This window comes from Oncorhynchus gorbuscha, linkage group LG01 (assembly GCF_021184085.1).
Source record: "Oncorhynchus gorbuscha isolate QuinsamMale2020 ecotype Even-year linkage group LG01, OgorEven_v1.0, whole genome shotgun sequence".
NCBI classification, from domain to species: domain Eukaryota; kingdom Metazoa; phylum Chordata; class Actinopteri; order Salmoniformes; family Salmonidae; genus Oncorhynchus; species Oncorhynchus gorbuscha.
In genome coordinates this window covers 10,426,727-10,439,800 of record NC_060173.1, presented here as the reverse complement: position 1 = coordinate 10,439,800, position 13,074 = coordinate 10,426,727, and the positions used below count along the sequence as shown (strand labels likewise).

The 13,074-nt window shown below is 39.3% G+C and overlaps 1 protein-coding gene across 1 annotated transcript in view; it reads left to right on the top strand.

Moving 5' to 3' along the window:
* LOC124032438 (CUGBP Elav-like family member 2) overlaps window positions 1–5,268 on the top strand; it is a 51,303-nt gene extending 46,035 nt beyond the window's left edge. The window contains exons 8-13 of the mRNA XM_046344844.1: window positions 1,794–1,908; window positions 2,438–2,563; window positions 3,094–3,231; window positions 3,881–4,057; window positions 4,691–4,834; window positions 5,090–5,268. Of these exons, the coding sequence (XP_046200800.1) occupies window positions 1,794–1,908; window positions 2,438–2,563; window positions 3,094–3,231; window positions 3,881–4,057; window positions 4,691–4,834; window positions 5,090–5,217 (828 nt within the window). The 3' untranslated portion in view covers window positions 5,218–5,268. The remainder of the gene's footprint in view (window positions 1–1,793; window positions 1,909–2,437; window positions 2,564–3,093; window positions 3,232–3,880; window positions 4,058–4,690; window positions 4,835–5,089) is intronic.
* The last annotated feature ends 7,806 nt before the right edge of the window (window positions 5,269–13,074 follow it).

Below are 13,074 nucleotides of genomic sequence, written 5' to 3'. Positions count from 1 at the left end.
TGGAATTTCAGTGTACTTCCTGAATTGAAATGGAATTGATCCCGATGTCAACTCTGCTTAATACTCCGTAGTACACTATATTAACAGCCAGTGGAAGTGCAGGGCACCAGTCAAAACAAAAATCTCATAATTAAAATTCCTCAAGCATGCAAGTATTTCACACCATTTTAAAGATAAAGTTCTCGTTAATCCATCCAGTGTCTAATTTCAAAAAGGATTTACAGGGAAAGCACTACAAATGATTGTTAGGTCACCACCAAGCCACAGAAAAACAGTCATTTTTTCCAGCCAAAGAAAGGAGTCACAAAAAGCAGAAATAGATCAATCAAATGAATCACTAACCTTTGATCTTCATCTGATGACATTCATAGGACTTCATGTTACAAATTACATGTATTTTTTGTTTGATTAAGTTAATATTTGTATTTTTAAAAATCTGAGTTAATGCGCCAATGTAATGTTCAGTAGTTCTAAAACATGCGGTGATATTGCAGAGCCACGTCAATTTACAGAAATACTCATCATAAACATTGATAAAGCTATGACTATTATACATGGAACTTTAGATAAACTGCTCCTTAATGCAACCGCTGTGTCAGATTTAAAAATGTAAAAAACTTTACGGAGAAAGCAAACCATGCAATAATCTGAGTACAGCATTCAGACAACAAAGCAGCCAAAAAGATACCCGTCATATTGGGTAGTCAACATTACTCAGGAATAGCATTTTAAATATTCACTTACCTTTGATGATCTTCATCAGAATGCACTCTCAGGAATTCCAGTTCCACCATAAATGTTTTGATTTGTTCGATAATGTCCATCCGTTATGTCCAAATATCTTCTTTTGTTAGGGCGTTTCGTAAACAAATCCAAAAGCGCGTTCAGGTCACGTCGAACGAAAAGTTCAAAAAGTTCCCGTAGAAACATGCCAACCTAAGTATGGAATCAATCTTTAATGAAGTTTTATGTTAAAAACATCCTAATGTTCCAACTGGACAATTTCTTTGTCTGTACAAATGAAGTGGAACGTAGCTACCTTTCACGTGAGCTCGCAAGACCGAGGCTGTGGCACTCTGCCAGACCACTCACACAAAGAGCCCTTATGAGCCCCTCCTTCAGAGTCGAATCCTCAAAACAGGTTCTAAATACTGTTGACATCTAGTGGAATCCTTGGGAAGTGGCATAACTAATATCTTCAATGTATCTTCAATGGGGGCTGAGTTGAAAAACTACAAGCCTCAGATTTCCCACTTCCTGGTTGGATTTTTCTCAGGTTTTTGCCTGCCATGTATGAGTTGTGTTATACACGCATCATTCAAACAGTTTTAGAAACTTCAGTTTTCTATCCAATACTAATAATAATATGCATATATTAGCATCTGGGACAGAGTCTGAGGCAGTTCACTCTGGGCACGCTATTCATCCAAAAGTGAAAATGCTACCCCCTATTCCAAAAAGTTTAACCTGGGAGGCCTCACACCACAATACCTGACAGTAACTGTAAACCATCAACATACTTTTTAATAAATATACACACATTCTATCATTGTTGGAAAGCATGGCATTGATGTAATGGACTCCTCATTTTGTTTTTCCTCGGGTTCTTGTCATTTCTCCTAGCCTTATTTCTTAAACCGTATTTGAGGAGAAGATCCGAGGGCCCTCTCGGACCTTCTCCTCCAGTGAGTTTTGAGGACGCGAGGAATCACAAAGCCTGAACTAATTGAGAAGGTGCACAAGTCTCTCCTTTGCTCTATTGTTCTAGAACTTTCTTTCGCTTTGTTTTACAGTTGCTCCAACAGGCGACGGCTACCAGTAACCAGAGTACTTTTGGCAACCAGAGTACTTTTGGTAACCAGAGTTTTGGTAACCAGAGTAGTTTTGGTGGCATGCAGAGACTGGGAGGTGAGTCACTCACTGTCCGTGTTCATGTCCCCCCATAACGTCAACCCACTTGAAGAAACAGACAACTGTTTATGTAAATAACCTTCTGACTCAGCACTTCACTCCGACATAGTTTCACAACCACTGACATCACATTACCCTTGAATGAGATCATCGTTGGGAAGATTAATCAGAGTAGCTATTGTAGGAGACAGAAGTCTGCTGGGGGACAAACTTAAAGGGTTGAATATCAAAAACCTTTGGAGTGCCTCAAGGCAGTGTGCTAGGGTCACTTGTTTTCCTGTTATATGTCAATAATATGAAGTCTGCTTGTTGTTGCCATGTTCTTCTGGTCTCTCATAAGGACAGCTGATGCAGCTCCATTTCCCCCTCTTGGTTGTCATTACAAATAGGAATCTGTTAGTTATATTTATCAAGGTATAGCCGTTCTCTCCTCCCATGATCCAGCCATGTTAGCTGATCATGACAATATTACTATTTATAATGACTATGTTAATAATACACTTCCCCGCTCTGACTCATCTTCCAGGTGTGAACCAGCTGCAGCTGCAGAACCTGGCCACATTAGCAGCTGCCGCCTCTGCAGCCCAAAACTCAGGCGGCTCCACCAACACCCTGTCAGCCAACGGCGCTTTAGGTAATCTCTATAACTCAGGTAAATATGGTACACCACTTTTCCTTTTTACGTCCAGGTTCAAACCCTTTCTCTCATGACTTTTGTCATTTTCAAAAGTCGCCAGACACCAAAAAGATTTCAGCTACAAGTCTCTTCGTCTTGCCTGGGTTCTAAACCTCCAGCGGAAATGATTTGTACACGTCGATCCCAAACAGATATAGTATTAGACAAAAACAGAATAATTTCCAACCTTCATTACATTGGGATACGATCAGATATGCCTCTCTAGTTATGCGGGAGTACTTCAAGTGATTTCCTCAAATAAAATCACTTTAAGCTGATTTCCTGGTGATTATTAGTCTTCTGTCCAACAACGAAAATGATAATAAAATAAAAATTGTCCGCCCAAATAAAATCACCAGGCTTGCCTATTGAGGAGCCCTGCTATACGCAGTAGTTTATTTGCTTTTTGTTATCTTTAATTTATTTACGACTATGTGAGTTAATCAGTTGAGTTGATAGATTTAGTTTGTGTAGTGAGTGAGTCTCGGTTTACCTACTCTCCCCAGCAGCAGGCCAGACTGCAGGTTCCAGCGCGGGTGCAGCCATGAACACCCTGGCCTCTCTGGGCCTGACCCAGGGCCTTGGCGGCGGTCTGACGGGCGCTTCCATGGGCCTCAACAACCTCAACGCCCTCACTGGGGGGGGTCAGCGGTGAGTATGCCCTCAGTGAGTACCGCACAAAAAAAACAGAAAAAACAAACTACTACCTTTTCTTCAACCCTTTTGTTTCTATCTTTCAAATCATACCTTCATTCTGTTGATGTTCTTCAGGTATCTGGTTGGTTTCATGGACACAGATTGCCTGGTCCTGGCTTTGGAGAATCTCCATAAATTGTCCAGGACTAGGCTAGTGTCTGGGAACCTAGCCACTAGTCCTCATTGAATCTGAAATGTATGACTACATGTATGGTAGGCCCCGGACCATACCGGTATTGCACAATTATTTTCCTCCATGGAAAACATGAAGCAGACCACTCTTTGGTCAGTAAGTTAAAAAACAACTTACTGTTCTATTAGCTTGGGAAATAAATGCATGTGACTGGATGACAACATAAGGATGTTTGTTTCCAACATTAGGGCTTTTTATCTAAAGAAGTGAAATCTGCTTCGTGTTTTGTTTCCTTGCCACGATAGTAAAGGTTATCACGATACTGGTATCGTTCCGGCCCTACTGTACGGTAGAGAGGACTGTAGGTGTCGACGCCTCTCTGGCTGTTGTATTCACTTGCGTGGATGTAATCTATATTTTTTTGAATTGTCATATAAATTATATGTTTCCGTCTACTGTGTTAGGTATGGCTGCTATGAACGGGGGCCTGGGGGCCTCGATGGCTAATGGCTCTGGAGCGAGCTCCATGGATGCCCTGACCCAGGCTTACTCAGGGATGCAGCAGTACACTGCGTCCGCCCTGCCTTCCCTCTACAGCCAGTCCCTGCTGCAGGGTGCAGCCGGCGGGAGCCAGAAGGAGGGTGGGTCTCAGGCCACACACCAATTACCAATATTGTTTTGATCCTTTGTGTCAACTAGTCTCTTGTCAGCCCATATGGTTGATTGAGGTTATTGGATATGATAAAAAAATATATTTAAAAAACATTTGACATTGTGGTCATTTCGCAGACATTGTTATCCAGAGCAACTTATAAGTAGTGAGAACTTACATTTTCATACTGTCTTTTGTTCCGGTAGTATCGTCTTTCTTTCAAATAATTTGAGTAGTTGCTTGAGACTGCCACAATATTGTAAGTTAAACCCTAAACTTTAATCTTGGGTCAGTTTTGCTTCCCCCCCCCCCAATAATGGTTACGGTTAGGATTGGGGGATGGGAAGCTGATCCTAGATCTGTACCGAGGGGAGATTTTACCAGGGAACCCTTGATTGGCAGATGGGCAGGCTTTGCACTTTTGGGACTATTCCATTGTCCCAAGCGAGCTCAATCAAGCACAGATTGAGTATTGGAAAGATTTTAAATACTGTTTTGAACCCAGGTCGGTCTGATGGCCACGTTGGTGTTTCTTGATCTGTAAAAATGTTTCTTCCGTTGAAGTCTACCTTTCTCTTAGTCTACCTTTCTCACATCTCTCTCTTTCCGTCTCTTCCCACAGGTCCTGAGGGGGCTAACCTGTTCATCTATCACCTGCCCCAGGAGTTTGGAGACCAGGATGTCCTTCAGATGTTCATGCCTTTTGGAAACGTTGTCTCTGCCAAAGTCTTCATTGACAAACAGACCAATCTGAGCAAGTGCTTCGGTATGTATGATAGTCTTCTACCCCCTAAACATGAGCAAGGAGATGGCCATCGTAAAATAATTTGTTGCTCCAATTCTAAAATGCATAGATCAATGTTTTATGACTTACCACAAACTTCTCTCTCGCCAACTTGCTTTTTGCATTGTTGGTTATATATGAAATATAAAATTTTTAATGGCTGCTAGTATTCTCCATTCCTCAGGGTTCGTCAGCTACGTCAATCTAGTATTTATCTTTCCCTCATCCCTTCCTCAGGGTTCGTCAGCTACGACAATCCAGTGTCGGCACAGGCCGCCATCCAGGCCATGAACGGCTTCCAGATCGGCATGAAGAGGCTCAAGGTGCAGCTGAAGCGCTCCAAGAATGACAGCAAACCCTACTGATCGTACCCAGGGCAGGGGCCTTCCCCCTGGCTCTGTGTTAGCACTGCTAGGGTAAGTCTAAGTCTGCCCAACCAGCTAGCCAACCCACGACTAGAGCTGAGGCCATCCGATCAACACAGCAGAGACTTATTTCACTGGGGTGTGGCTGAATGGTGCTGTTGGTGTCACACCAACTCTCACCGCTTGCGTCGTCAATTTATTATTCTCTTAACAGTTCTGATCTTATCTCTCTACCCGTTTAGTACACCATCCATTCCTTAGTTTCATGTCATTTTTAAGTCGTATAAAGTTTTATTTTTTTTAATTGATGATTTATTTATAGCTATCAATGGAGCCAATGTTCAAGGGGGTCCTCTGTGTCGACTGCTATAAGAGGGAGCATCAGATTTAATTATTTCCATACCATTTCATTACCTCTACAAAGTTGTTGTTTTTAAAAATACAGGTCGACTAAGGATCAGACAGGCTTGTTACTGTCAAAGCTCTTGGTCTTCATTCTGTCGCATTGATCTGTATGTGAAGCTCCCTTTTATGTTCTCTCTCTGCTTCCACCTTTTCTCTACCTCTTTCTCAATCTAATCCATGTCAAGCTGCTGGGGTTACCTCTGCTCTCCTCTCTTTCAACTTCTTCCAATCATTCCATCCATCTGTCCAAGTCTTCCCTAAAGGGACTGACTGGTTGGAGATGGATCAGTGTATGTCTTAGTTAACCATACATCTAGTGATGTCATTTCCTGTGTCAAACCTGTGTATTGTTCTGTGTGTGGGGAAAGCTTGTTCCTGATTTGCAGTTGTGTTGTGACTGGCAGTTGGTTGATTGTGCCTCATGGTTGAAAGGTTATTGTGCTGTGGCTCTGTCTAACTTCTCTTTCTCTCCTCTCTTTCTCTCTCCTCTCTACATCTCTCTCTCTGTGTTTTTTCTTCCCTTTTTTTAGAACAAATCTTCATGCCTGTTTGCTCATCGTTAGCCTAGCATGTCCTCATGGTGTTGAAAACCGACTCCAAACTCCTCTTCCTCCTGGCTACTCCTCCTCATCCTCCCACCATTGTCTCTAAAGCTCGCCTGACCAATAGGCTACCTGGGCACACACCCCGCTGACCTTTGACCTATGACATTTGACCTTAGCTCAACATGATTGGGTGTATCCAAACTGGCACCCTGCTCCCTATATGGTGCACTGTTTCTACCCAGAACCTTTTTGACCAGTGCAAGTTACTGCACTGTATAGGGAAGAGGCTGCCATTTTGGAAACATAGCTGTTTTTTTGCATGCAACTTCGTTTTTCTTTGTTCCTGTATAAAATGTGAGGGGAGGTCGGTCAAGCAAAATCAATGTGAAATCTTACCTGAGCTCATTTCATTTAAAAAATACTTTGTTTTTGTACATTTTCTGCAAATGCGCAAAAAAAAAAGAAAAAAAAACTTGTTTTAAAAGCCTGTGGGATTGTTATTTTTGTTGTTTTGTAATTTGCTTGTTTCTGTTGCTTGTTTCTTTTTTTTTACCTCTTCTCTCTCAGTATAAAGTTCACTTGAAAGTTTGAATACAGGGACTAGCACAGCGATGTGCTACTTTGTGCCATTAGCAATATGTCTGCTTCTGAAACAACAAAATAATGCTGTGTCCAAAATGGCACCCCCGTCTCCTATGTACGGTCACTACTTTTTACCCGGGCCTTGAGCTCCAGTCAAAATTAGTGCACTATGTAGGGAACAGGGTACCATTTTAGACCGCACCCTAAGACCACTCGACTCGCAACACTTATAAAAACTAGTCTGAATATCAACCAGAATTGCCCCTCAGTGCTCTGTTAGGTTTTTCACATTTTCAATTGTCACCAAGGCTGTTCAAAAAATATATAAAAAAAAAGACTTAGCTTTCATTTAATGATTGTGTATTTGCCTATTTTTGTTTTATAATTTTTTTCAAAAATATTTGACGGCACAACAGAGGTAGATTTGCTCTTGACTACTAGGGGAAATTACTACCTACTACGAGTCTGAACTTTTTTTAGAAATGATTCACAAATAGACAATCTGTGGTTTAAATGCACACTTAGATTACCTATATTTTATACCATTGAATCTATAGAAGTTTAAAGCTAAGTAAAACAGAAACCCAGGTTAACTTTGGGGTTCTTTTTGTAGATTATGTTGTAATGTCATCTAGGGTTTAAGTGTATATGTTTTTAAATGGGTTGGGGGGGGGGGGGGGGGTCAACAACACAGCCTTTCAAAAAAAAGAACTCGTTACTAGCGGTGATGTAATTGATACTTACACGTGTTGTCAGAATTCCTTTCTGGGTTATTTGCTATTTTTAACCTCTGCAACTTTTTTCCAGTTAAGTAGATTGTCATTGTCTCATCTTGGGGAATATATATGACTAAATTTGTTTTTTTTCCCCCTACATTAACAGAAAATAGTTTAAATTTAGTGTTAAATTCTTATGGTCTTGAGTTTTTTTTTTTTAATTTCTTGTTGAATATTTCATAAATGGATGTTTTTGCTTATGGATGCCTCATATTGCAAGATAATGTCTGTTACCACAGAAGACAGACGGGGTGTTTTTGTTTAAAGTGCCCATGTGTCAAACTCGCAGTTTTTATGTTTTGAACTTTCCTACAATATGCTTTCATGTGAGTGCCCAATTTTCTCAACACACACTTTGTTCTGTGACAGTAAGAACACTGGGAGCCCCTGAACGTGAAATCACACAGGGGAATTTTTTATTAGATCTCACACACACACACACACACACACACACACACACACACACACACACACACACACACCTAATTTGTTGGTCATAAGATAGTTGAAATCCAACATTTAAAAAAAAATGGAAAATTATTTTCATTTTAACCGGTCACACAGATTCTGTGTTAACACTGTTGAACCCCCCCACACCAAAAGTGTTGGTTTACACAAGCATTCCATGTTTCGGCATAAAGTTTACTACTCAGAACAGAAGTGTCTTTATTGGGTTGATAATGGACCAGCCTACTTTCTGTTAGTTGTACTGCAGAGATGATGGGACAGCGCAAATCATTTACATCCAGCCCTACCCCCGCAATGTTGTTCTCCGCCCCAAAGAAAAGTTCCCCCAAAAATATGCGTACCTGGTCCCATATTCACAAAGCGTCTAGGATCAGGTTCCACCTGTTCATGTAATCTTATTCATTATATGATACAAGCTCTAAAGCTGATCCTAAATCAGCACACCTACTCTATGGCGCTTTATGAATACGACCCAGAAGGCGCTGAACAAGGGTCGTCAACTCAGGGTCCTTCGTGTTTGAGATTCAGCGCTGTGTGGAAGGTGCCAAGCACTGCCTACGGTGTCCTTTTCTCAACAGACTTGGGATTAACAAGCCACAAAATGCATTTTTCAGTTTTGGTTAGTTTTTTTTTTTTTACTTGCAAATCACCCAAGATGGCACCAGTTTGTTGTTTTTTTAAGCCTGAAAGTTCTAGCAGCACTTGAGAAGTTTTGAAGTGTTTGTTGTTGAATGGTAGCGATTTGGTTTTGTCTGTTTATAAGCAGAAATATTGGAGGCAAATGTAAACTTCTTCTTTTTTTTTTGCAAATCTTTTTTTTTTTTTTTGAAGCATGGGTTGGTGGCACTTCCCAGAACTACCAAGGTACCACTAATAAACATTATTTTATGTTGAATAAGATGGGGAATGTGCTTTTTGCAGTGAGTTTTTCTATCCCAATATACAACACTCAGTGCCATATTATCTAGAAACTGCCTACACAGATGCTATTAGGCCATGGTTTAGGGACTAGAGATTACTGCAGTTAGGAACGCTCAGTTTGCTTTTCTTATAATATACATACCAGTGTGTCATTAAGGCTAAATCACCTGCTGATGTGTTTCCCACTTTGTGATGTTATTGCTTGAACTGGTACGTGATTGTACTGAATTTTAACACATTGGCAAGTCATTTTGTGAATATTATCATACATTGAACAACCCAAACCTTTTTTTTTTCTTTTTTTTGGAAGACAAATCATCCTGTTAGTGAGTGGACAAAGTTGAGTGCTTTGCGGTACAGTCACAGACAATGTATTGCTATAATATGAATGCCTAGTTGTCGGGTCAAATGGTAAAGTTACTGTATATTGATTTTGATTTATTGATTATAGAATAGTAATCCTTTTCACGTTAACCAAAACCTGGGTAGTGTCGCATTATTAACATTGACTATATAACAGTTTGTTAAACAATTTGGTATGTAGGCTACAACAAACTGTTAACAAATGTTAGTGAATATTTTAATTGATTATAATGGGTAGTTATACAACTGTATTGTAAAGTGTTACCGTAAATGTTGAAATATAAGCACAATATAAAACACACATGGGTCAGGGTATAGGAACTAGAAACTCTCACTTCGGGGGCTTCCGTCACAACCATTTTTTTTAGGACTAATTCCAAATGTCACCCTATTCCCTGCGTAGTGCACTACTTTAGTCCAGGGCCCATTAATCTGGTCAAAAGTAGTGCACTATGTAGGGAATAGGGTGCCCCTTGGGACTTTTTCAGTATCTCTATCACTGGTCACCATTTTTTCTATTCTCATACTCTGAAGTGCTGTTTGACAAAGTGTGGTAGCTTTGCATCTCTTAGATATTGTCATGGTCAAAAAAAATCTCTGTCCTTTTTTTCTTTCTCTGTACCGTTTTTTTTCTCTTATCTGATGATTTAATAATTGATAGGACTTCATGTTCTTCTCCACCTAAATTATTTGATAGATGTTTGTTGTCTTGAGAAAAGCCAAAGTTGCGGTCCATCTTCATGTTGATCTGTAAAACATTTACAGTAGTGATTTTGTTTTTAATTAAACTTTTGAAATTTGGGTGGGATTTGAAGAAAAAAAAATTGAAAAAAATGACAAACTGGCTCTTTCCAATTTCTACAATACTGGTTGTGCATATGTATTTTGTACCAGTGAAGCTTTTTTTATATTGGAAATAATTAAAGAAAAAAATATATATTGGAAAAAAAAATGTCTGTCCTCTCTAAGGCCCTCGCCTTGAATGTGCTAGTCTTGAGTTTGGCTTCTTGGTGGTTGTCAGTGAAAACATTTCTGATAAGTTTTTTCTTCTTAAATAAATAACCTTAATTTTGATTTAATTACCTTGCTTTCTACATGTTCCTCACTTCGTTATTGTTTCTATATTGGGGGTTGGGGGGGGGGTGGGGATCCTCTAAAATCGTGGTCAGTTTCATGTTAGTGCTGTGCTCTGTCCACATGGTTATTATAAATGACCATCTGGGCTTATTATAGACAACTTGTATGGATAGATAAATGTCTTAGTTTAATATTAGTTTAGTTTCTGGGCTTTTTCCTTTTACCTGTTGGTAGATATTTCAATTACCTGTAGAAGCAGTGGTGTGTAGTTGGAAATCAGTCAATGTTTTATTTGGTAAATGTTTGTTCATGTGTGGTGTGTTTCTTTGCCTCTGTCTCCAAAATTAAACCATTTTTCCCTAATATTCAATGTGTCTGTGTGTTGCGTAGTCCCAGTGCCTGTCCAGTGACGTGACAACATTTACAAACTCCTCAGTGTCTGTCTTCCTAACTTGTTTCTTTCCATTGTCCTTCTCTTTGCTTATTTCTTTTGTTTCTAAGCATTTGCTGATTTTTTTTATTTAAAATATATATTTTTTAATCATTTGAGTTTACTGCTGTATTATTACTACTATACAGTAGCCTATGGACATAACATATTTGTGGGGCCGTGAGTGATTGTGTGTTGTGTTTTTGTTTAAAAAGAAGCCCTGCAGGTGAAGTACTCCCATCGTCTGAGGATGCCACCAAATATCTTGTTATTCAAGATGTTTACAAACTACTGAACTGCAAGAACCTCTGCTTTAAGTACTACTGAATAAAGGGCAATGAACAACTGATGTACCGTTTGCCCACACACTATTGGACAAGGCTATTGTGTTTACACATTTGAACTATGCTCAGAAAGACCCAGAGGCAGGCATGTGTTTTGTACCCATGATGACCACATGACTATTTTAAAACAAGTTATTGTAGATCATGATGACTGCACTGAAGTGGCCATTTCACAGGGCCCCCCCAAAAAATGGGACCAAATGGGGTTAGTAAATCCCTCTCACCCCCCCCTTTAAGATTTAGATGCACTATTGTAAAGTGACTGTTCCACTGGATGTCATAAGGTGAATGCACCAATTTGTAAGTCGCTCTGGATAAGAGCGTCTGCTAAATGACTTAAATGTAAATGTCTAAAAGTACACATTTCTAAACTTTTATTACATTCTGATTGTATTTGGTTACTAATAGGTTATATAGATTCATAAACGTAAATTAGCTGCTTTGTGGTGGAACTGGCCACTAGGTAAACATTAAGAAGCTAAATAACTTCTATAATAATGAAATAACAATGAATGGTAAAACGCTGGTTTTGCCCAATGCAATGTGTAGATGGCACTAGGCTACATGCTATGTTGTTGGAATAGTTATTTCACAAACTGTAGGCTAATACAGTCGATCTATAGCTACTCAATTTCCTGTGAGCTGCAGTAGGTGGTTAGATATGGTGATTGCTGTCACAGTGCAGCTCTCATGGCTACTTCAAATAAAACACTTTTTCCATAATGTAGGCTAGGTAATTCATTAATTCCCTTTGGTCAGGACATTGAACTCCACAACACTGTCAGTGAGAGAGCGTGTTCTGACATAGGTCTGACATCTTTAATTAAAAATATTTCTTATATTTGCTACCTTCTGTAGTCTTTTTGCCTTTCATGAAAGTCCATTTGGATTTGTTTCTGAACTTTATGCCATCTTTGCACTTGTTTATGCCAAGTTTCTCAAATGAGATTCCCTTCAGCTTAACTGAAGACCTGGAAAAAGAGATGAATAAAGATAGTCAATATTACACCAGCATTATAAACCAGACACGATCAGGCTTATTACACTATAAACCAGACACGATCAAGCTTATTATACTATAAACCAGACACGATCAGGCTTATTATACTATAAACCAGACACGATCAAGCTTATTATACTATAAACCAGACACGATCAAGCTTATTATTACTATAAACCAGACACGATCAGGCTTATTATATAAACCAGACACGATCAGGCTTATTACACTATAAACCAGACACGATCAAGCTTATTATACTAAACCAGACACGATCAAGCTTATTATACTATAAACCAGACACGATCAAGCTTATTATACTATAAACCAGACACGATCAAGCTTATTACACTATAAACCAGACACGATCAAGCTTATTATACTATAAACCAGACACGATCAAGCTATAAACCATAAACACGATCAAGCTTATTATAAGCAAGCTTATTACACTATAAACCAGACACGATCACGATCAAGCTTATTATACTATAAACCAGACACGATCAAGCTTATTATACTATAAACCAGACAGCTTCATTATACTATAAACCAGACACGATTATACTATAAACCAGACACGATCAAGCTTATTATACTATAAACCAGACACGATCAAGCTTATTATACTATAAACCAGACACGATCAAGCTTATTACACTATAAACCAGACACGATCAAGCTTATTATACTATAAACCAGACACGATCAGGCTTATTACACTATAAACCAGACACGATCAAGCTTATTACACTATAAACCAGACACGATCAAGCTTATTATACTATAAACCAGACACGATCAAGCTTATTACACTGTTTGATTTAAATTCTTCTCGGCTCCTGAAAAACGCCTTCGTTGCTCTGGTTCCAAAATGAGAATGTCCATTGGCCTGTCTGCTTGCTGTGGAACTGCTTGAAAAGATTGTCCCTGGTCCCCGGTCTTG